At 50.6% G+C, this 22973-nt stretch overlaps 2 protein-coding genes across 8 annotated transcripts in view; one reads left to right on the plus strand and one right to left on the minus strand.

The window, feature by feature from the left end:
- Positions 1 to 5692, minus strand: part of LTBP2 (latent transforming growth factor beta binding protein 2) — a 114682-nt gene extending 108990 nt beyond the window's left edge. For 5 of the 6 annotated variants that reach the window (XM_065593351.1, XM_042858522.2, XM_008164621.4 and 2 more), the window contains exon 1: positions 4758 to 5692. In XM_065593351.1, the coding sequence (XP_065449423.1) occupies positions 4758 to 5281 (524 nt within the window). In that variant the 5' untranslated portion in view covers positions 5282 to 5692. The remainder of the gene's footprint in view (positions 1 to 4757) is intronic. The other variant, XM_065593352.1, reaches the window with a different exon arrangement.
- BBOF1 (basal body orientation factor 1) overlaps positions 1 to 22973 on the plus strand; it is a 1057902-nt gene that overhangs the window by 593596 nt on the left and 441333 nt on the right. The gene's annotated exons all lie outside the window — the stretch shown is intronic.

The following is a 22973-nucleotide window of genomic DNA, read 5'->3' on the forward strand; positions in this document are numbered from 1 at the left end:
GCTTTCGGATATTAACTACATTACTGAGGAACATATGCTGGAGAGAGAACACACCATATATGCTGTCTGAATAAACAGATTCTGTAGACTGAAAAACAAAGACATCAGTGTGAACAAAAAAGATTAAACAGTAGTTTCTGGTATATTGGATGTGCCCTAAGATTGTAGGGGCTCTGTATGACGTGGTATTGTATTATTCCAGAAAAGGCACATGACTACGTGACTGAAGATCGTATTGGAATGAGGCAGTCATGTTAGGGGCCGAGTTAAGGCTGCCTGTGTAAGCCTAACTGGGGTGTTTCCCAACTCCTGAAAGCTTTGCCCTGCAAACCTTCATATCTCTGTTCTTATTTTTTCTATGTCACATTTGCTATAGGTGGTGGGTTGGGAAGGGGAGGGATGGGCATAAACTGCATCAACCAAAGCTCTGAAACCAAAGCTTGGTGCAGTGTGAGTCCTGTGGTGTTGATAGGGGAGGCAGGAGCAACATGTGTCAGGGCAGGAGCTGGGTGTGTCTCCCAAGCACTGATGAGGGATGTATGCAGTGTGCCAGTCTCATGCCTGTGCATGCATGTATGCCAGGATTGCTAACTTCCACTGTTCATGTCCTAACCAATCTCCACTGACCTACTGCTCCCGCTGCCAGGAGCGGGGGGAAGGAGGGGCTCACAGCACAACAGCCTCGGGGGAGGCTCATGAAGATGCTCTTCTCCATTTGGAAAGCACTGAGCACCCCGCGGGCACTAATAATAGGAGCTGTGTGATTAGGTCTGATCTCAGGAGCCAGCGAGCTGTTGGGAGGGGGGAGCACAGGCTCCGCAGTTGTAGAGACGACACTCAGCAGCTTGTGCAATGGAAAAGCACCCAGCCACACTGTAACACGTCTGCCTTGAGTTGGGAGCTGGCCAGCTCTTGCTAGCGATACACCCAGCTCTGTGGCATCTTTACACCTTGGGTGCATCTGAGACATTTCAATGGCCCAGAGGCTCCCAACTCTGGGACACCAAGGCCCAGGGTGGGAACCTGCCAAAAGCCCAAGGACTACATCAAAAGATGTACAAACGTTTTAAAATCAAACTGAACACACCCAACCTGAACATGGGCTGCTCCTGGCAGTGGACAGGAATACCGTGATCCATGGTAGGAGGGCGTGTGTACGGATACCAGTCAGGAGGGGTCGGTTCTAAGCAAAGCTCCACAGAGCGACTGCAGCTTCAAGGATAATTCTGTTTCCCTTATTCTAATAAAGCTCCTTGTTCAGGGTTAGAAAAAAGCAGCTTCTGTGATTCTTTGCTACTGACGCTGGACATGGTGTCAGAAGTTGATTCATTCCAAGCCAGCAAAACACAATACCAAAGTTCAGCTCTCCCTAAGACTTTCAGTTGGCTTCGCTCAATGGCCTGCGTGGAAGGAGCCCTTCCCCAGCTTTCATACTGTAGCCACAGTGAACACAGAGCATGGCCTAGGCCCCAGGATATGGCACCGCGTTGACTTTTACCACAGGGAGTGAAGCTAAACACACGTCTGGATCATCGCTGTCCCAGAGGAAAGATGAGACAGCTATGCCATCCTTCCTAGGAAGTAGGAGGGTGAGCATTTTATTGCAGAAAGGAATGGGGTGTTTCTGACAAAGGGTGCAGAGCACAGCACAAGGGCACATCTACACTGGAGCTGGAGATGTCATTCCCAGGTCGGGCAGACGTATCCATGCTAGCTCTGATCAAGCTAGCAAACAAAATATAGCAGTGTAGCTCTGGCAGCGCAAGCAGCGGGATGGGCAAGCCAACCCAGGTTCCATCCATCTGAAACCTCCCGACATTCACACTGCTGCAACTACACTACTATAGTTAACTCTGATAGAGCTAGCACAGGTATGTCTGCCCGAGCTGGAAATTAAACCTCAGGGTATGTCTCCACTGGAGCCAAAGTGTGGTGGGCCTGTATTAGGGCCCGATATGGAGAATCAGAGCACTGCAACTTAGGAATCGGTAAGAAAAAACAAATAAGACATTATCTAGTAACTGGGGTTTTAAAAAAGGAACTTTCAGAATAATTATAATTAGTGTCTGAGCTACTGTGGAATGGCTGGTGCATCTTGCCTGGTCATCTGAGTGAGTGAAAATGAAAGGCACTCTGCAGGAAAGGGGTGCAAGTGTGATGCAGGTAGAAAACATTCCCATGCAGGAAAAAGAAAACACCATAAGTTAAAGCCTCTTCAAATGACAGAGTTTCCTGGGCTGAAACACAGCGAGTATAGCAAAGGTGAAAATCAGATAGATGAGATGGAATCACAAGTCTTGTAGAATTACGAGAAAGGCACAACTCAAAGACTCAAAGGCACAACTCCTATCCAGAACGTTATATCCAATAGGCTTTGGAAAAGAATAGCACTAAGCTTGTGTTAGGAAAACAAACATGTTGGTAGCCACTGACTATTCCAGTTAGGCAAAAATTCTCCACCTCACTAGACCCCCCCCCCCCAAGTCAGCAGGTCAGAGAAAAGTTAACAAGGCAACTTTTCTTGTCCTGGCATCCAGGCGAAATAAATAGTCACTGACAATGACCCACGATATGCCAGCTCCATGTTCCAAGCTTTTGGGATGCAGTGTGATTTTACTTCCAGCCCTCATCACCCACGAGTGAATAGACTGGTGGAGGGAGCAGTTCAGATTGCTAAGAGAATGCTACAACTAAAGTTTACCTATTAGCTCTTCTGAGCTATATGGCTTCCTCACAACAGTCATGAGAGTAAACTAAACTCAGCTGCCTATGGGTCAACACTGCCATCCTCACAGGTAAATCTTCATCCTAAGTGATCCTGTTTAAAGAATGAGAGCTGCTACTTCTAAGAGGTCTCAGGTTTTCTTCTTTAGCCATCTGACTGCAGCTTGACCCCCCACCCAACCTTAAACCAGGCCACCCACCCCTGATAAAACTGGACATCAGCTTTTGTCCCTAAGTAGCTGCAGCCCAAGAACATGGCTGAGACTGATCTGGGTACTCATTACGGAGGTAGCAGGCAGCATCTCCCGCTGATTCCCCAAGCCCAGCTGAATTGCCATGTGATCCCAAGAGCAATGATGCTTACACCACAACCTTAGTGGAGGGTGATCATTCTGCTAAGTGTCCTGAACTGACTGAATGGGATTTGATAATCCAAGTGAATCCACTAGACAAGCCCCTCCTCAGGGCCAAAAGGTGAGCAGAGCTGGATAAGTGAGGAAGCCAGAGGCTTGCCCAGAGCTATAGTTTGTTCTTAACTATTAATTATTGTTAAATATGTTTATAGAGCAATGGGGGAGGAGGGCAGGAGGGGAAAAGAGGTAAGGCTGTGCGAGCTGCTACTTTAAATCTGTTGTAGGAAGCCGGTGGTATGGGGCAGAGGAAAGCTCTAGGCAGAAGCTCTGCAGTGAGGCTGGGGGAGGGAAGCTTTAGGAATAGTGCTGCTTTCCTTACTCTAGTAAAGTTCCTTGTTCAGTGCTGGAAGAAAGCGTTTCTGTAAGTCTCCACTAAGCTCACACGTCAGAAGGCACTTGAGCAATCAGCCCCCAGCCAGCCCTCTCTGCCATTATCCTGTGACTATGCTGAGAGGGTGGCCAGGAGTGGCAATTTGGGTGTTCCTAACTGATTAGGGAGGGTGGCTTCATGAGCACCACTACACCAGCAGAGCGAGCTGAGAGGTGCACCCAGGGCAGGGGAGCAGGGAGGGGAATGGCAGGAGAGGGAGGAAGCACAGGGCCAAGGGCTCTTCTGCGCAGTCTCTAGGCACACCACATGCCCCTTCCCCCCAGCTCCACCTTACCATGGCAGGGACTGGAACTGGAGGCAGGTGTGCCGGGCAAGTCATAGGAAGCCTCCTCCAGCTTAGCCAGCAGGAGCTGTGTGAAGCTGGAAGCTACTGCACGCAGAACTTACAAGGGGCCCATTCCAGGTGCAATGCGCCAAGAGGCCAGTACCTGCAGTCGGAGCCTATGGCAACCCAGCTACATTTCCCAAAGCCAAGCAGGGGCCACAACAGCCCACCCCACTGCACTGCCCCACAGTCACACACTGCACAGCAACTCCCCACCTCCTGCACTCCCTGCACGGCTACACACAAAACCCCTGTACAAGCAGGGCAGCAAAAGCTACAGCCTGCAATGCAACATAGTTGTGTGACCCACAGCAACCCTGCCGTGCCGCAAACCCACGCAAGAAGGGCAGCACAACCAGCACGTTCCAAGGCAACACACCCAGGAGAAATGCTGCAGACAACACACCACGCGCGTGCTCTCACACACGCTCTCTGTGCTGAGACGGACTCCTCCTGCACGTGGGGGACATACACACATTGTTACAGCAAGTAACTGAGCTGACTCCTAAGCTGCTTTGGGCCCTGGGCTGTGTGCCAGGGGCAGGTGAGGGTCAGCACAGCTGAAGCTGAGCACAGACTGGCCCTTATTACTGCACATGGGACAGAAAGTGGGTAAGTGACCTATGGAGAGAGAGACTATCAAGCTCTGCCTCCTAGGGATGGCATAGGTGCAGTGCCAGTTGGCACAGATGGTTGGTTAATGAGCAAAGAGCGGGTGGATATGGGACCAACACCAGAGGTCCCTCCTGTGGCCGGAGCTTTGGGGCTGGAGTCCCCACTTACTGAGGTCCCCTGAAAATGGGGGACCTGGCTCTTTTGCTCCCAGCTCAGACCTCTTAGTGGGTGCAATAGGAGTCACGTTAGGCACCTGGTCCTGCAGCGAGACCCCTTTGGCTGCACTTACCCTATGAGTCGGCCTCTGGCATTCTGCACCTTTGCCCTGGGCACTGTCCGAGCTTTGAGCCCGTTTCTTTGCTGCTGGCGTGAGGAGTCCGTCCTCTGCCTCTGCACAGGGTTCTGAAGGAGGGTCCCATCTGGAGAGTCTGCAGCTGCCCTCAGGTTGCTGGCTTGGCCTTGGGCGCTCTGGGGAGCAGGTAGTTTGTGATCTGGAGGAATAGACGGCTGCTCCCTGTTGTCCCCTCCTGTCGAGCTCCTCATCCAGGCTGGGCGATCCACAGGAGAGGCTGCTGGGAGGTGCTCCGAGGCAGAAGGAGGGCTGTGCACTCGGAACAGGCTGTACACCTTGCCCGTGGGTCCCAAGTTACTGCCCTGGTTCCGCAGCCTTAGCCGAGTTGTGTCCCTGCTCCCAGCTTCGGTTCGGAATGAAGAACTCTGATCAAATCTTCCAGCAAAGTCTCTCTGAGAATCCCCAAGCCCCAGGAAAAGAGCTAAAGTGAGAGGGAGAAAACTGCCCCAGGAGCCCCTCATGCTGCCTGCCCGAGAGGAAAGGCCAGTCCTGAAGGGAGCAGAGAGCACTCAGCGTGTGGCTGACAGCCCCATGAAGCCAAGTATCCAACGGGAGTTTGTGGGAAGAGACTAGGCAAAGTTCCTTGAGCGAGTCCCCTGAAATAGCCTTCCAAATCCTTCACTTTGCCATGTGCTGGGGGAACGGGGGAGGGGGGGGGCGGCACTTAATCAGTACCTGCTGCCTGCAGGAGCTGGAGAGCCTGGGGCGAAGGTAACACAGCAAACCCAACAGCGTGGGCTGCATAGAGCGGCTGCAGCCGTCCCTCCTACCCCTGAAAGGAGAACTCCCAATCTCTCCTCTCCCCTGGCTGTCAGAGTCTGCGCTCTCTGCAGACAGCTCCAAGCACCTTCTCGCCTGCCTCTGGCACTGGCAGAGTCTGGAGGGGATGGAGGGTTTTATTTTTGGAAACCTCCCCCTTTTGTGTCTTTTTGATGCTGACATCGCCCCTCTGCAGAGGACACAGCTCGACCCCCTCCTTACCAGAGGAGACATTCCAGCAACACCCACTTTGGCAAAGGGAAACAAACTACAACAGAGAAACATTAACCCATGAGCGACCGGGAGGGAGGCCCTTCCACCGCCTGCTCAAAGAGCTTATGTTCAGCCTCCCTGCTGTTGAACAAGCCTGTGGCTCAGCTTCCCCAGCTCACAACAAGTGTTAGAATTTCACAACAGCTGTAAGCGTTCAGCAAAGGTGGCAGGCAGGGGGACATAGGGGATCCCCGGAGACAGAATATCCCTCGGGCCAGGGCCCTTCACCCCTATGCCACAGGGGCTAGGATCTTCTGATTGAACCCAAACACATTGAGCCCGCATACTTGGGGAAGGCAGGAGGGCTGTTAGTCCCGTCTCCCAGAGGGCGAACCTGAAGCCCAGAGAGGGGAAAGTTTGCCTTGCTCGAGGTCAGACAGTGGACCAGCCTCTTAGCTAGATCCCCCAAGTCCCAGCTCTGTGCTTCATTGTATTAATATCTTCACATCCGTGGTGCCACGCCAGAAAAGGCCTAGCCAAAGCTCTATGTCCTTCAGCTACGAGACCAGCCTTTCTACCAGGAGATAAGGCCAGGGAAAGTACCAGGCAGGATGGAGAAGAGCAGCACTAGCCTCCTCCTCGTCTGCCTCCAACGTGAGCAGCTGATGTTTTCAATTAGTCAGTGATTGAAAAGACCACCTCTAGTCCCAAGAGATGGGACTGATCTAGCAGGAAAACAGAGCCAAGGGTCCTGATCTCAGCTCTACCAACTGACTGCATCCTCGCCAGGTCACCCCCCCGCTCCTCTGCTCACTGTGGTCATCTCTCAACTGAGACAAGGACAGACTTTCCTCGCAGGAGAGTCTGAAGCTGAACTCCCTCGCCTGGCAATCCAGTGGTGGAAGAGGCTCCAGCAGCACACAGTATTAGCGGTGATCTGACTTCTCTCCTCACTTGCGAGCACAAGCTTATTAAATGCATACTGGGATCTTGTCGTATCTCAGCACACAAGGAGGGCAGGGAGGAGAGTGGCATGTGCCCACGAGGAGAGGGGTGTTGTTTGGTACGTGCCGCTGGGCGGGCCCTGCTGGGGGTGTTTGCCAGTTAGAATATCTGGGGCAGACCTCACTGCAGCTCCAGGGTGGTCAGTATCTGAACAAATCCCAGCAGGTCACCTGAGCACCCTGTATATCCACTTTGTTCCTACCTGACTCACCAGTGGGAAAAACTACCCCACTGGACCCCAGGACTAGCTCCTGCCAGCTCATGCCAGAGTCTGCCTCGCCCTGCCCTGAACATCCACCTTCTTCTGATGGCCTGGGCAGGTCTGCGACCTCTGCACAACTGGCAGATCCAGGGGAGCTGCATCCAGACCCTTCCCCTTTCCATCACCAGCCTTACCAATGCAAGGCCCTCTCCCCCTACAACAGCTCACCTCAACTGGCTCCTTTCATTCACCCACTCCTGTCCTCTCTGCACCCTCCTTCCCTCAGTGTCTCAGCAGCAGGGGGCTGCCTCTCACCTCACCCAGCTCCAACTGCTTCTGGACAGACTGGCAGCAGGGGCTCTGCTCTGTACAGGTGAGGAGGGAACTTCTCCTCCCACCCACTTCTCATGCTGCTCACACCTTCCAGGACACTGGGGCAGCTCTCAGTACCACCAGTTACTCTCCTGGGCACCTCCTGATGGAAGCAGAGGTCCCAGCTGTCTCCTTCCCTGGTTTCAGTGTAAGCGCTCTGTTCTCCCTGCCAGTGGCTGTCTCAACCCCAGCACTAAGGGCCACCTGCAGGCTTAGGTGAGCCAAGTCTGAAGAGGTAGCAAACCCAACAAGTGACATTTCTACAGCTGAGCCTGGTCTCTGCAGGGCCACATTTCAGCGCTGCCCAAGTGCCCATAGCTCAGGGCAGCCGTGCTCCCTACTCCTCTAGAGTGAGCAACAGGGACGGATCCTCTGCTTCTCCCCTCTCCCTCCTGCAGAACCCAACTCTGCTGCAGCCCTCGCTGGCAGGGGAAAGGGGTATGACGAACCGCTGGAGCTGCACCAGGAGCAGAGGTGGTGCTGGGGGGAACAGATGTGGGGGCAAAATTGATGGGGGGGGGCTGGAGAAGGCAGATGGTATGTCACTTTCATTGCTGTAGAGAATAATGGACACCCCCCACACATACACCCCCACACACACACTTTAAGCACTGCCCTCCCCCTCTCTTTGCTCTCTCTGAGCTCCTGGTCAGGGCCAGAACTTTGTGCCTATGGCCAGAAGCTTCAAAGTCATCCTAGTCCTTGAACATCCATCTCCTCCTATGCCGGCAAAGCTAATTACTAGCTCCCTCAGGCCAGGAAGTGGGGCCAGGTTACCCCCACACACAGCCCCTTCAGACCCTCCATCACCCACCCTCGCTGCCCACCCAGCTCTACAGCCAATTCTAATGCCTGCTCCTCGTTTTCAGAACTCTCCTGACTCCACTTTACCTTTCTGCTCTCAGACTCCCCCACTTTCTTCCTAGCCACTTGTTCTGCTGCCTGCTCCCACCACTTTCCTGCACTTAGTCTCCTTCCTGCCCCTTCCCTGCTGCTCTCTATGGTGTGGGCAAGGGAGGATGGACCAGGCAAAGAAGGGAGGAAAACCAGCTCTCTCTCTACCCACCTACCCCCTCCCTACAGGCCCTTGAGTCACATCCTCTCTTCAAATCTCATCTTAAAGCTAGGCCAGAGAAAACCAGAGTGCTCTGTGCAGGATGTTAGATTGTCATCCAGCCACTACAGGGTTATTGAGCTGGCAGTGGAAACACATGGGCTAAGCTGGGGTCCATAGGAGCTTCTCTTTTCTTTTTGGCCCAAACTATCAGGGAGAGAGACTAAGAGATATACTGTTGCAGCTGAAGTTACCGCACTTACCTGTGTCTACCCAAGTCTGAGAGGAGTGAAGGGACCTGGCTGGACTGGCATTTGACCCTGGTGGCGGTTGCTGGTTTATCAATGAAGCCGTTTGTTGAGGAAATCCAAGGGGTGCTTTGGGATTTTCCAATGCGCAATCAACCCTTCCCTCTCTGTAGCTGAGTCTGAGTCTCTGTCCAGGAAGCAGTTTGTGATAGCCTGTATGTAGCTATTGGATCCAGAGAGCACAGCCTGATAAAAGCCATTGCTGGTTTCTTTGTTCTAAGGGAGAACGTCCTCTCCATCTTCACCTAATTACTTTCTTATGCAGCAGTGGAAAAAATGCTTAGTGTCTAAACCTGACACTAAAGAATTATCAGTGCCATAAACAAGGCTTGGAAAACAAGGAGCCAGAGCCCAAGGCTTTGCTGAAAACTAGGTTCTGCTGAAACAACTGCAGACATTCTTCTAGCTCCTGCCATGTTCGGGCATGAGCACAGGAGGTGCTGCCGCTGCTGCTCCTATTTGGATCACAGAATAAATTTGCTCTTTACCCATCTGATTAAACCTCTTTGGGTGCCAGCACCAGCCCAGAGCCACCAATGGGTCAGGGAGAGTTAAGGAGGGTGAGGGGATCGGTTTCCTTTCTGACAAGGTAAAAGAGAGAAGTATAAAACAACCAAAGCTATTAATGGTCCCATCCCTCCAACACCTCACAGGCTGCTCCGCCTCTACCTCCGCCTCACGCTCCTGTGGAGCCAGGCCCAGGGAGCTTGCATAACTTTTAAAATCATTTTTACTCCCTGTTTACAATAACCCCTCAGCACTTGGACATTAAACTCTTTCCATCGTTAAACAGGCAAACACTAGCTTGTTATTGTAGGGATGCTCTGGAGCCATGCACCCCCATTTCTGATTTAGAGTTGTTCATGAGCGTGAGACACAAACCTGTGTGTTACTGCAGGGTTGCTTGTGGGCACCCTGGGCTAGTGGTGGGGGTACTTGGGAGCATGAGGCTGGGCCCCCTGGCTTGTTATTGCCATTTTGCTTAGGCAAGCTCTTCCTCTCTACACATCTCCAGCACAGGTGCTATGCAAACACTGGAAGCCTTGATTAGAGCCGTGCCGGTTGGTAGGTGCAGGTCGAAAGGCAGTGTTGTTTCAGCCTACGCTGCAGGCTAACATTCAGCGCAGGGCTCCATGTGCTGCCCTCTAGGCATTGGCACTTCTCCGGCTGCAGTGACTCATTTCATACTCATCCTGTCTGTTAGAAATGGAGAAGTACAGAGTCAGTGGGGAATTGCAACAGGAGTTGGATTTCAATGCACTGCTCAGCAGACAAACACGAAATAGCTCAGTTCTCAGGAACTCCCCAGACAGCAGAGCTTGGACAGTTCAGGGTGATGCACCCACAAGATCACACCCTTGCCGAGATTAGCAGTGGAGCGATGATGAGAAAGCAAGCCAACAACCCTGAATTTGACAGTTGATCTCTGGTGACTGGGCCATTTGCTGCTGGGAACAGAGGGCTTTTCTAGGAAGCTAAGCCGAATTAACTAAAGATCTGAATTTTGTGTGTTAGATAAAACACATTAAACCCCTGTGTGGATGCTCTCATACAGATGTAAAGCAGCCTTAGTTCATTTTAGCTTAATTCACTTTTGCACTTTAAATTCACACCTTTAGTTATTTGTCTTAATTTCCCATGTAGACAAACACTTAGGTAGTAGTGCTTGGTATCAGTTCAGCTTAGCTGCAGAAATCAAAAGCTCCTAAACCCAGAGGGACCGTGTCTAAAGAAAGAACAAGCTCAGAGGCTGACCTAGGTGGTCACTCCACCAAATCACATGCTTTCCAAGTCCCAGCTGATGTGCTGCCAAGAAGCAGAGGATGAGACTGACCATGGAGACACCACTGGATGAGTGCGTTCTTCAGACCAGCATAGGGGACAGATGAAGCAGAGTGTAGTTGTGCTGGTGCTGCAATTCTCCTTTTCCCACAGGAGAGGGGGTTGCTCAAGGGGCAGAGTTAAGCCCATTGCTAGAATAGAGTGATGTGGGTGCATGAAGTGTTAGGGAACTCAAGACAGGAAGAACATGGAGGCTGGATTCACCTCCCAGCTGAGGAGGGCAAGGTCCAATCCTGAACTTCAATTTTCCCTGGAGGGATTAGCATGAACAATCAATTCCCTTTTAGCCCTCAGACCAATGGGACGAGAGGCCCTTCAAGGCAGAGATGATGGAGGCCAGGGTCCCTTTGGCCCTGGACTCAGGCATACAGGGTTTATATATTTCAGTGTCACTGCATTCTTGCCCTTTGTGACTGCATCACCCCTGTAATTTGACTCTAAAGCTATACAGCACCTGGGATTCACACTCCCAGGGACAGTTGGCCCCCAGATGTGGCTCCTGGCACTATGTTCCTTAGATTAATTAGCTCCTTTTCATTCTCTGCAGAAAGGTTCAGAACTCACATGTGCTTATTACTCCACTGCTGAGCACATCCGTAACACGCTGCAGATGGGATGCATTCCACAGATTCGGGAGCTGGCTGCTGAGAGGAAAAAGGGAATGTTTTACTATGTACAGGGCCGGAGAAAGCCTACGGGGGCCTTGAGTCACAACCTGCACTTCTTCTGGTGGAACCCCACCCCACGCTGGCACTGTTGGTGGGGAGTGGAATCAGCCTTATGACACATCTCATGAGGTTTTATCCCTCTGAAAATGGAGACACTCAGACCTTCACCCTCAGCTTTCTTTAGTGTGCGGTAGGTATCATACACCATTAGAGACATTCAAAATGTTATGGGCCCATTCAGAGAAGAGATGTCTCACACAGAGACAGGAGATGCAACCTCAGGGGAGTCGGCCAGGGCCACGGCAAGCAGACAAAAGTACAAAATGAAGAAAGCCCAAGAGTCATTTGGACAGGACCCTGCAGAGAGGACATCACCAAGCAGCAGAAACAGCTTCAGGACTCAATAAAGCCTCCAGAAAAGCCTCCAAGGATAGAACTCCAGCCCCTTGACTTTGCCATGAAACACACAGCTCAGCGTGTTCTGGGATACTGTTCCACTAGAAACACGACATTCCCACTGGGCAGGTGGGCAACTACTAAGCAATAGGGGAATAGCTCCACACAAAGAGAGCTTGCCAGCTCTCTGGGAGCCCCAGAGCACACTCCAGCCTGGGGAAGGGCTCAGCAGGCAGACTAGCCATATGCGTCAGTGATGGGCTGCTGTCAGGAAACAGAGGAGAAAAGCTGTCCAGCAGCTCCTAGTCATGAGCTGGGTTTGTTGGCTTCAGCCTTCCTTCTGCTTTCACTTAAACAGGACCAGCTCCAAGAGGGAGGAAGGAAGGAGGCATAGGCCAACCATTTGGGTGTCCCATGGCCAGGCACTTTGGGGATACTGTTGTCTAAACATGTGTGTTCACATTAACATTGGCTCAGGCCACACACAGTGAAGGAGGTTAGAACACAAGAAAATATACATAAACATATCTATATAATGGAGGAAGAAACCTGGGCAGCAGGAGCAGATGAGAGACCTCTAGGGACAAGAGTGGAGAGCAAGTCAGATAGGAGTTTGCCATGTGATATGGCTAGTGAAAGTCGCTGGTGAGGCTGCCATTTGAAATCCAGCAGGCTCCCTGTTTAATGATCACACTGATGGTTATTTCAAGCCTCTTTTCTCCATCACTGACTATTCCCACCAGCAGCTGGAATGTGACTCAAATGTAACCAATGCAGTATAGAGAGAAGATGCCTGAAACAATAGCTCCAAGAGAGGGGTGTGCTCCCCATTTTCTAGCAGGGTATGTATATAGAAATGACGAAGAACAAACAGCAGCACATCTCTGTCTCTGTGCTGCCTGTAGAAGGACCATGAAAAGGACAGAAAGAGTTTGTTTTTCCTGCATCTCAGTAGGGTGTTAATTCTGATGGCTGCCTCAAGAGGACATTTGAAGCATCAATATTCATTGCACAGGTGGAGGGAAGGGAGGGGGAAATGAGCCTTAACTCTCAAGAGGCCTGAGCACAGGAAACCAACTTTAGGATATACTGCAACCCAGACAGCTTGTATTAGTGGAAGCCTGGCCCCTTTGATCTTCCCCATCTGTTTTTTGAGGCACAGCTCTCCAAGGCAACAAGAACACCCAGAAGAGAACAGACCCAAGGACTTCAAGCAAGATGGACAAGTATCAGTGACAGAGAAGAAACAGGAGGAATGTCAGGGCCCAGGTGGAAAGTCTTCTTCTGTTCCACTATATTAAACTTTTCTAAAAAACCCACTGAATTTCTTCAGTACCATCTTAAGTTTTATTAAAAACAAGAACAAAACCACCATTCACCACTTTTTGGACTCAAGCTTCAGATTAAAGCGGTTTCATTCCTTTTCTCTTCTACCAAACAAGGAGTGACAGCTTTCCAGTTCCCTTAAAGTAAAACACTTAGCCTGGCTGTCCACCAATTTTGGTTTAGATTGGGAATCGCGTAAGTCACCACCGTGGCAGTTCAGGTTAAAAGAGAAGCTGGATGTTGACAATGTGGATTTTCAGCAGGTTGATTCTAACCAGGTGTTTTAGTTTGTTTGTACACTCCGCCAGCCTGGGAGTATCAGTCACCCCCACTACAGAATCCTAGCTGATCTCCTGCCAATTTGGGAGCTGAACCAGCAGCATGAAAGGTCAGACCAGTATCTCAGCTGACAATTAATGGCAGAGTGATTTTGAGTCGCCACTAAGAGCTCGTTAATAAATTAATACTGGGGATGAGCAAACAACAACATTGCTATTGGCTGGTGGATTTGTGACATCAGAGGTAAGGAAGTCAGTCATCATGCAATTAGGGAGTTTGTAGTTCATTTGCATATTACAATCCCATAGGATAAAAGGTGGAGGCACCAGGCTGGGTTTCCAGTTTCCCAGCTGTGACTTCACAGGCTGCGGATCCAGCTCCCCAGCGATATCACAGTAATGCAAAAGGACTCTCTTGCTAGCAGCGAAGGAGTTCTGCTGTTGCCCTTTTATATACTTGTGTGCGTATCACACTCCTGCAGGGCCTGAAACAAGGTCCAGTGACTGTTATGGTTTATCCATGGATTAATCTTCATGCACAGTTAACTCTAGACTTAGCATGAAGGACCTAGAAATGGCAGGTTACATGGCAAACATGGGCAGCTGCTATGTGAGGTGCAAAGCCACTTTGCACTTCTGAACAGGGTCTGGTCACCAGATGCTGTGAAGGGCTAGAAGCTGCAGAGAGGCAGCACTCATTTCCCATGTAGATGAGAGCCGCCTCCCCACCCCTCACCCTGGTTCAGATGACTGAATAACCTGACAATAGGGATATGAGGTGGAATCAGGGATATTCATACCACAGCTCTGAATTGCACCTAATGGCCTAGAATGTTTTCTGGTCATTACCCCGGCCCTGTCCTGGGCTCGGACACTCACAGTCCATCCCTTTCACAGTTTTCTTTCCTTTCTTCCTCTCTCTTCCCTTTTTTCTGTCCAGCTGACTAGGCAGCTTTCCACAGCCAAGTGCACACAAGCAATGCTAATAGCCCAGGTGACTGTGTGAATTCCCGAGAGACTGGCGAGCCCAGCACAGTAGGGAGTGGTGCCAGAACTAGGGCTAACAGTCAAGAGGGCAGCACTTGCTGTGAGGATAGAGGACATTCCCTCCCCACCTTCCTTGTAACACCCCGCCCCGCAACGTACCCTACTCTAAGGCCATGGATTGTGTAGTGGGGCAAACCCCAGAGATAGCAGAGCACAGGGAGGTGGGGGGAGCTATCACGACACAACTGGGGATATCCCTGCTAATGCACATCAGTGCAAAGCCAAAGCACTGGACTCCAATGCAGCCTGAACTAGGTTAATCCCCAGATAGCTATTGCTACACTTGAATGAGTGGGGCAGCTTCTGTCCTGTCTCAGCCTGGGGGAAGGGCACTCGCAGAAGCCAGGGACACAGCCTAGGGAGATCAAAGCACTGACTCCATGTAATGGCACCAAAAGGCAGTTTGTCTTGGGTTGATCAGAAGGAACGAGAGCAGCACCGCAAAGCCCCAACTGTGTGGAGGTCACATCTAGGGGCTTCCAGTGGGTGGGGGTACAGTGTTGTCACTTTGGCTCAGTCCCTCCCCAGCCCCAATTTAATGTTCCTTTCATCTCCTCCGTGGGGAGGACTAGAGGCAATTGAAATGACCCTACATTTCTTAATTCCTCCACATCTGCTTTCCTAAATGCTAATGGTGTAGTGCACGCTTCAAGACTTACCATGCAGCATGTAAGGGCTCCAGGGGCATGGTTGCAAACCGCCCTATTGTTCTCAGTCAGTCCTCGCTTCCCACCACTAGCTCAGCTCTCTCCTTTCTGGTTACGGAAGTGGCTGTGGAATGTAGGAGCATCACTGCCAGTGCCTGGCTGGCTACATTTGTCACCCAATGGGTATCAGGAGTTTAAATCCACCCAAAAGTGCAGGATCTTGGGGCATTGTGGGAGATGGTCTGGGAAGCATGCTTTCTCCTCTCCGGTACCCTGAGGCTGCAGTTTTGGTCTACAGTTAGGTCTCCCTTGTTTTGTTCCTTGCATCCTAGCTCGTGTATATCAAACAGGAGCTGGTTAGCAACACAAGCACTTCCCACCTGTCACTTGATGACACTGGAGCATGGCTGTCAATCCTTTCAACAGTGGGCACTAGTACTTATACACACACACACCATTGTGTTGCATTGCCTTCCCAGGAGCTCATCTGCCAATCCATATTCTACATCTCACTCTCTCCCTGGGGCTGGACTCTGCTCCTCCCCAGAACAGTGCAGACCTTGGGGATCCAGCCCCAGCAGAAGAGCATGCCAAGGCAAGGAATCTGATGGAGGTCCACTTCATTCAGTGTCCGAGTTCCAACTGATCAGCATTGTGTAACATGAGACTGTGCATAATAATAAAACGGGTTCCAACTAGCCCTTGCCCAAGCCTCTTAAAGGTACAGTTCCCCACAGAAGACATAAGCTCAGGCATTTTCCTCCTCCACATCCCAGTTCCCAGATTTCCAGGACAGGGCCTGCCAGGGGTTGGGGACATGGGAATAAATTGACTCACTTTAGCATACATCTTCTTGCAGCAGCAGAGTTGGAGTTGCTGGCGAGAAACAACAGGGAGCAGATCTGAGACACAGGATCTCTTCCCAAACCTCACAGCCACTGGAGGTGTCAGAATCACGCCCATATAGAATACCACTTACCACGGAGGATGCTGGCCAAATCTAGCTCTGTGCTCCATCCATGAGAGTGATAGGGCCCTCCCAACCAAAAGCACCTATGGACATCACTGTGCTGCCCTAGCAATCAGGACAAAGAGCCTTCAGGAGGTGCTCTGACCCCAAATTAGAGCAGGGTGCTTTGGGGCTGTGGATTTTTCTGTCCTGCTCATTCCTATCCTCAATCTTCCCACAAACCAAATCTGTGTTGATCTTAACTGTTATTGGCATGCAAACACCTAACATGCTTAACACTCCCAGCAAATCTTTCCTATGCTGCATGATTGGGAAGGCACCAGCCCAAACTCATATGCAGTTTGATGACCCTGCTGGCTTTGGGGCTCCTGCTAGAGTTATTACTGCACACCTGTTCTTCAGAAGAGAATTTACAGACAGGGCTCGCACATCTGGTTTGTAAAACAGATGTTTGGAAATTTATCACAATGTTTTCAAACAGTCTGGACATGGCAGCTAATTAGTCTCAGTTCTGTAGTGGAAGAAGCAGCAGGGCTGGAAGGATGGTCAGTGCCCTTCTTACACGCCACAGCAGGCTGGGCTAGGCTTCACACACAGGGAACCCCCAGAGCCAAGATGGCCTGTCCAAGTCACTTCCTGACACCAATCCCGCTACAGCCCGTCAATGAGCCTCTTTCAGCGAAGTGGGGTCCCCCAGCTCCAGCAGCAGTCACTGATAGGAGAAGCCACTTCCAGAAGAGCTGATTCAGCAGCAGCACTCGTAGCAAAACAACTGTGGGAAACGAAATGGGTGAGGATTGTAAACAAATCAGCTGTGCGGGGTGTGTCTGGGGAGATGGGCCCGGTCTGCCTGATCATTTACATGCAGCGCTCAACCTCCAAAGAGCCATGGTCTAGGCTCTGGCTCCCAGTAACCTATTACCAGAGACAGTGTCAAGCTGGAGCTAAGGGCTGTTGGCTCTGCTAGGAATTGCATCTACTTATCCTTGTTATTGCAGGATTGCAAGCCATCTGTCCGTTTCCTTCTCAAACACGAAACTTTAATTCAGTGTTGAAACGTCTCATGAGATTTGAGAGCAAGACACAATATGGCATCCTGAAGCCCTCTCCAGTAGCACAGCCTCTCCCCTTTCAGTAGCATCTCAGAAGTCACAACATGTGCAGTCACACCCATGCTAATCAGACACAGGTGCAAGCTAGAACACTAGTTGTAACACTACTGGATTTCCTCTCTTCCCAGGGATTTCTAGCTATAGAAACACAGCTGATAGCTGATGTTTTAATTACCATATACATGAAAAACTCAAAGACCCACTAGTTGCTGGAGTAAAACATAGCCAGGACCCACAACATGCTGCGTATCTACAGGCTACTGATTTGTGCCCTTCCCCTAGTGCCTTTGGCTAGACCCAATGTGTGCACCAGTAACATACTTGTTCACCCTCCCCATACACGGGTTACTATAAGCAGAGTGGCACTGTAACAGGGCGCACATGCCCTTCATACCAGGTCTGAGAACATGGCAAGTGCAGTGATGATACAGCTCTTCATTCCCAGCTATAGCAATGCCAGCCTGGCTCCTGTCTACTCCCTGCCAGCAGCAGTTACTGCACACATCAGAAGTCACTCCCTATCCATCCCCCACCCCACCCCACCTCACTTCATCCTGATTTCTCCTCATCCTCTCCCTTCTCTGCTCAGTCAGGAAGTGAAGATAATGCCTGTAGACTGCAGTACTGTACACACCAGGCTGCCATACCAGGGGATTAGCCTTATCCTTATTAAATTATCTGGAATTGCCTCCCCATTTCTCTATAACCCAGCTGACTATAAATGGGTCCCACTATATTTACTTTGAGATGCTCCAGAGATGCATATTTAGCCTTGTTTTTAAGTGCATCTTGTGGAGATCTGGGTTCTAGCTCCAGCTCTGCCATCGACACTGTGCAATACTAAGTACATCACTACCACCTCTGGGCTTCAGCTTACCAATAATTCCAAACTATCTCACTGGAGAGTTGGGAGGATTAACTTGTTTGTAAGGTGCTTTGAGATCCTCTGAAGGAAGGTGTTGGAGTAGCTGAGACCTAAAGGTCATGGGCCATAAAAAAGCTTCAACAAGCCCAGAACTCAGCAACCTGCAGCAATAGAAAAAGGTGCACCTTCTCTCTCATGCAAACCCTTACCAGAAACCCACTTCTGCCATCATTCCTACAGGAAAAGAGCTTTACACTTTAATGAAACAAATAATGAAAAATAAGCCTGAGTCACTCCATGCTATAGGTCTCCCAGCAGGTCCTGTCTTCTAGGTCTCTCCTTTAGGTTCAGACAGCTTCAAGGCAGGAACCGGCTTCTGCATTATGTACACTGCGTAGCACTAAGCACTGTCAGCACTACACAAATAAGCACAGAATGGCCTGTGGAGGAGCTTCCCTGCGGAAACCAATGAGCAAGAGCAGCTCCATGTAAGGGAATGCCAAAGTCAGAGGTGCAACAAGAAGAACAGGAGGACTTGTGGCACCTTAGAGACTAACAAATTTATTAGAGCATAAGCTTTCGTGGACTATAGCCCACTTCTTCCGAAGAAGTGGGCTATAGTCCACGAAAGCTTATGCTCTAATAAATTTGTTAGTCTCTAAGGTGCCACAAGTCCTCCTGTTCTTCTTTTTGCGGATACAGACTAACACGGCTGCTACTCTGAAACCTTTCAGAGGTGCAACAGAGAGCCTGGGCCAAGCTGAGCTGCTACTTTCTAAATAGCACCTCTGGCACCTAGATCCCACGGTGATGGAGGGTGGCCTCCTGGTAAGGCACTGGACACCTGGGTTCAAACACCTCCTCTCTGTGCCTCAGGTCCCCATTTACAGGATGGCAATAACAGCACTTCTTTTCTCCTCCCCGGTGTCTGCACTGGCACCTCTAGGCACTACCATAACACAACCTATAGTAAAGGAGAGGTGTGTTACAGAGGAGAACAATTGTGCTAGTGTGCACATGGGTCCCACTTGCCTTCCTGCTAGTTGCTTAGGAGAAATGAAGATGTTGAGCTCACGTTACACTGGGCAGGTATGTGTTTGCTTAATGGATATGGTTGGGCCAAGTTTGCTACAGGTGCAGTGAACTGGGACTAGACATAGCACAGGATCTTCCATGGGGCCTGGAGAATCTGGGGAGAAGTTAATATTGGTTCAGACGGCGTGGGTGGAACAGGAGATAACCCTAAAAAAGGGAACTGGGTTTCAGATACAAAGGAAAGAAAGGAACTTCAGGGCATCATTCTGATCTGCTCCTATCCAGCAAGTTCGCTTCTCCCTTGGGCAGAGGGACAATCTGACTGATCCTGGGCGGCTTATTCTTGCCAATGGGGGAGGGGAGGTGGCTTTGTGCTACTTGATAAATTGAGCTGGATCCTCTGTGCTTACTGGTCACTGGACCTTTTGTCACTTCACTCTACTGAGGGTGAAGCTGATCCCCCCCACCCTCCCATCCATCATTCTCCGAGGCAGGGTCAGGCCCCCTGCTCCCTACAGGCAGGGCTTTGTTCAAGGGCTGAATCAAAACTTCCTCCCCAGGGAAAGCATATCTCGGAGGGGACAAAGGTCAAGTGTGTCCTTCCCAAAGCTGAGGACTCTCGCACTGTACCACTTAACAGGGCAGAGATTTCTGAGCCTCTCCTGGGGCTGGGAATGCAGGAAAGGCATTAGAGAGATAGGAGAGCTGCCACCAGTGGCTACAGAAGAGGAATAGGGGGGAGGGGCAGAAGAGACATACTGCGTTAGCCTTACCCTGAAGCATGGGGCAAGGCAAGAGTGAAGGAAAACCCTTCCAAAGGTGAGAATGATTAGACAGTGAAACATCTCTCCCCACCACCAGGTTGTAGGGTTCCAGCTGTGGAGACGGCCACAATAAAAAAAAACACAAAAACAAAAACACCTACACTAGGGATATTGTCTAAAACCAACCAATTCAGCTCCACCACCATGTTACCTAAGGGCCTAACTCCATTAAGGCTATTTGCAGCATTGTAGCTTTAAGACATCTTTTGAGCAGGTCTGATTAACGCAGTGCTCCAGCTGGCTTAGAACGGCACTCCAACACTCTCTCACTCCGCAGAGCTCCACCAGCATCAGCTCTGGCCATCGAATGAGAGATAGCTCACATGGGGAGCGTGCGTTTAGGAAGTCCCTGCCAGCCATCCTATCAGATTCATTTCATGACACCCCCTTTTATCCTTCCAACCCAAGCCAGGTGAGATGCATTAGTTAGACCACAAAGCGGATGCCCCCATGACAAAATGCCCCCACATATCTCATGAAGCCACCTGTCATCATGGCCACTGGGGCACCAACTTCGGGAGCAAAATGCTCAGGGTCTCCAAGAACTGTTCTTACCAGGATAGGGAAGAGGGCTCCCAGGGGGTGTCTTCAAAGGGTCCTCAAATCATTGACTTCAATGGAACTCAGAGGCTCCAAATTAGACATGTGCTGGTTTGCAGGATTGAGGCCTAAGACTAATTTTTCTGGGGCGAGGAGCATTTTTTCCTAAGTTTCTGTACAGCCCCCCAGCACATTGGCCACTACTTCAATATTTATATACTGCAATTAGTAATAATCAGCCAATGTAGAAGTCCCCAGAATGCAGGCAGAGACCCAGTCCTGGTCCCAAAGAGCTAACAATTCCACCCAGACAATCCCTGGGAACACAGATCAGATGCAAAATTAGCAATAAGTTACCCACTGTCAATAGCAATATTTTCCTGAGGCATCATGCAGCTAACTTTACTAGACACATCCCTGGGCCAGGGCTGGAATGTGGCTGCTCTTTGAAGGGGAAAATGTTACCCCGACCAATGCCCACAGCACAGAGGGTCCTGCCTGCCTGGAAACCCATGCAGCTCCCTGGGAGGAGGCCAGAACCCTTTGCAGGCATGGATATGCCCTCTGACCCCTGAAGCCTAGCGCTCATCCTGCCATGCTGGTGCATCCCTGAATGCACAGTTTCACTGGCCTTTCTCCACAGTGGTGGAGAGGGCACAACCAATGCAAAGCTATCACACCCGTATGCTCCCCTATCAGTCTCCCTTGCACCCAGGCTTTGCCTTGATCCTATGCTCCGACCAGACTGCAGGCATCAGACCATGCCAGGCAGTGGGGACTGTGCAGGGATATTCTCTCCCCCCCTCCCCCGGTCACATTCCATTCATGAAGCTGTCCACACTCACCAAACCCTTTTGTGCAGAGCTGGGACTCACCTCCAGAGACCCCTGCTCCAGCTGCCAGCCCCTCTCCAATTGATCCTTTGACTTTCATTAGCTCCCTCTGTGTCTGAGGCCATCTGCAGCAGCCTGGAATTGTCCCAGATGCAGGATGGGGAGCAGGGAGGGCAGTGGCTGGACAGTGAGCTCCAGGGAGTTGGTGCCAGACACTCCAGTTCCTTTCATACCTCTCTCCTTCTAGAGTCAAGGCCAAAGGGCAGGGCAGTCCCTGCAGCTGAAGCTGAAGAGGAGGTCATTCCATCTCCTATTGTCCTCTCTTGGGGCCAGTGTCAGAGGACAAGCTGCTCGAACAAAGCCTGGTGAGCCTGCAGCCAGGAAGGCTGGGATACAGCTGTCAGTGTCCTTCCAAGTCAGACAGGTTTCATTCCCATGCGACTACCCTCTGCCAGAGATTTCTGATACCTTACAAATTGCTTAATGTTCATGGAGCAGGCTACCCCCACTCACAGACTTCAGGAAGAAAGGGGGGCAAGCCCCCACTGTAACAAGCTCCTGCACCCCAATGGACCTGAGAGCAGGCAGGGAGCTGAATGCAGTAATGGTTGAAAGTGTTTTGAGAGCCTCCGAAGGAAGACGCTAGAGACTCTATACCTATTATGACTCCAGAATTAACTCCTTTCCAAGGAGAAAAATATAGGCCAGAGAATCCTTACTGGGCCAAGCTCAGCCCTGCTGTAAATGGATGCATCTCTACTGGACTTCATTGAGGGTTGTGGCCCTTATGTTGGGACTGATCTGGTTCAATTTGACCTAGGAGGTCTGAGCTAAGTGCTGAGAGTGCCTCTGGTGCCATTAGTGACCTGGCTGGAATGACAGCATGGTGACATCACACTTCATAAGACCAAGGGACAACAGCAAGATGGGGCTGGTGTCCAATGAGTATCATTACAGGATTGGGGGAACCACTGAGGGAAGTGATGCCACCATTTAGATTTTGTAAATAAAGAAAGCGCTTCCCACTAGCTCCAGCCTCTGCCTTCCCCAGGAGGTGGCCAGTATGACTCTTGCCCCTTGTGCTTGTAGAATTTTGGGATGACAGTGCCTCATTGTGGCTCCCCTCAGTGCCCACTCTAGCTTCAGTCAGTGAAGTTGCATTTTCACCAGGCCTATATTTGGTCCAAGGGAACATACTATATGAATCCCATACACTACTACTGAGAAGGGTAGCAGTGAACTACAAGATAAAGAACAAATAATAAAGGCAGTGGGTAAAGCCCCAGCACTACAGGGGGAGAGAGAGAGCAATTTCTGCACCATCTATAGAGGAGTGCAAGGATATTACAGACAAGAGGGACTTTAACTATTCAGGCATCTGCTAGGAAACATACAGATAAACAGACTGTCAAGGTGGTCCCTCAGCTATGCAGAGGGCAACTCCATGACCCAGTGGTGAGACATGACCTAACGCACAATTCTGGGCACCCAGAAAGGTCAGCAAAACAATTAGCAGATGGGCTAGATTTATTTAGGAGAATGGTTGAAGAATGCTCTCTTAATGTCCTCATTAAGCAATGCCTCAGGTAGGAGCCTGCTAACCCATGGAAGGTGTGAACACCCAGAGGGAAGGGGTGTGATTGGATCCAACAGCAAATGAAGAAAAGGCAAATACCAGAAAACTCTGCTGATGAGAGCTATTAGATTTTGGAATCATCTCCTCCCTTGAGCCATTTAAAAGCACTAGTATATATATTGCAGGGCACCATTTTGCCCTGTCCCCTAAGTATGGAGTAACAACCTAAATGGTCTTGTCCACCTCATTGCCTTGATTTACATACAGCATTGGTTCTTCCA

This window comes from Chrysemys picta, chromosome 4 (assembly GCF_011386835.1).
Source record: "Chrysemys picta bellii isolate R12L10 chromosome 4, ASM1138683v2, whole genome shotgun sequence".
In the NCBI taxonomy this organism is placed as follows: domain Eukaryota; kingdom Metazoa; phylum Chordata; order Testudines; family Emydidae; genus Chrysemys; species Chrysemys picta.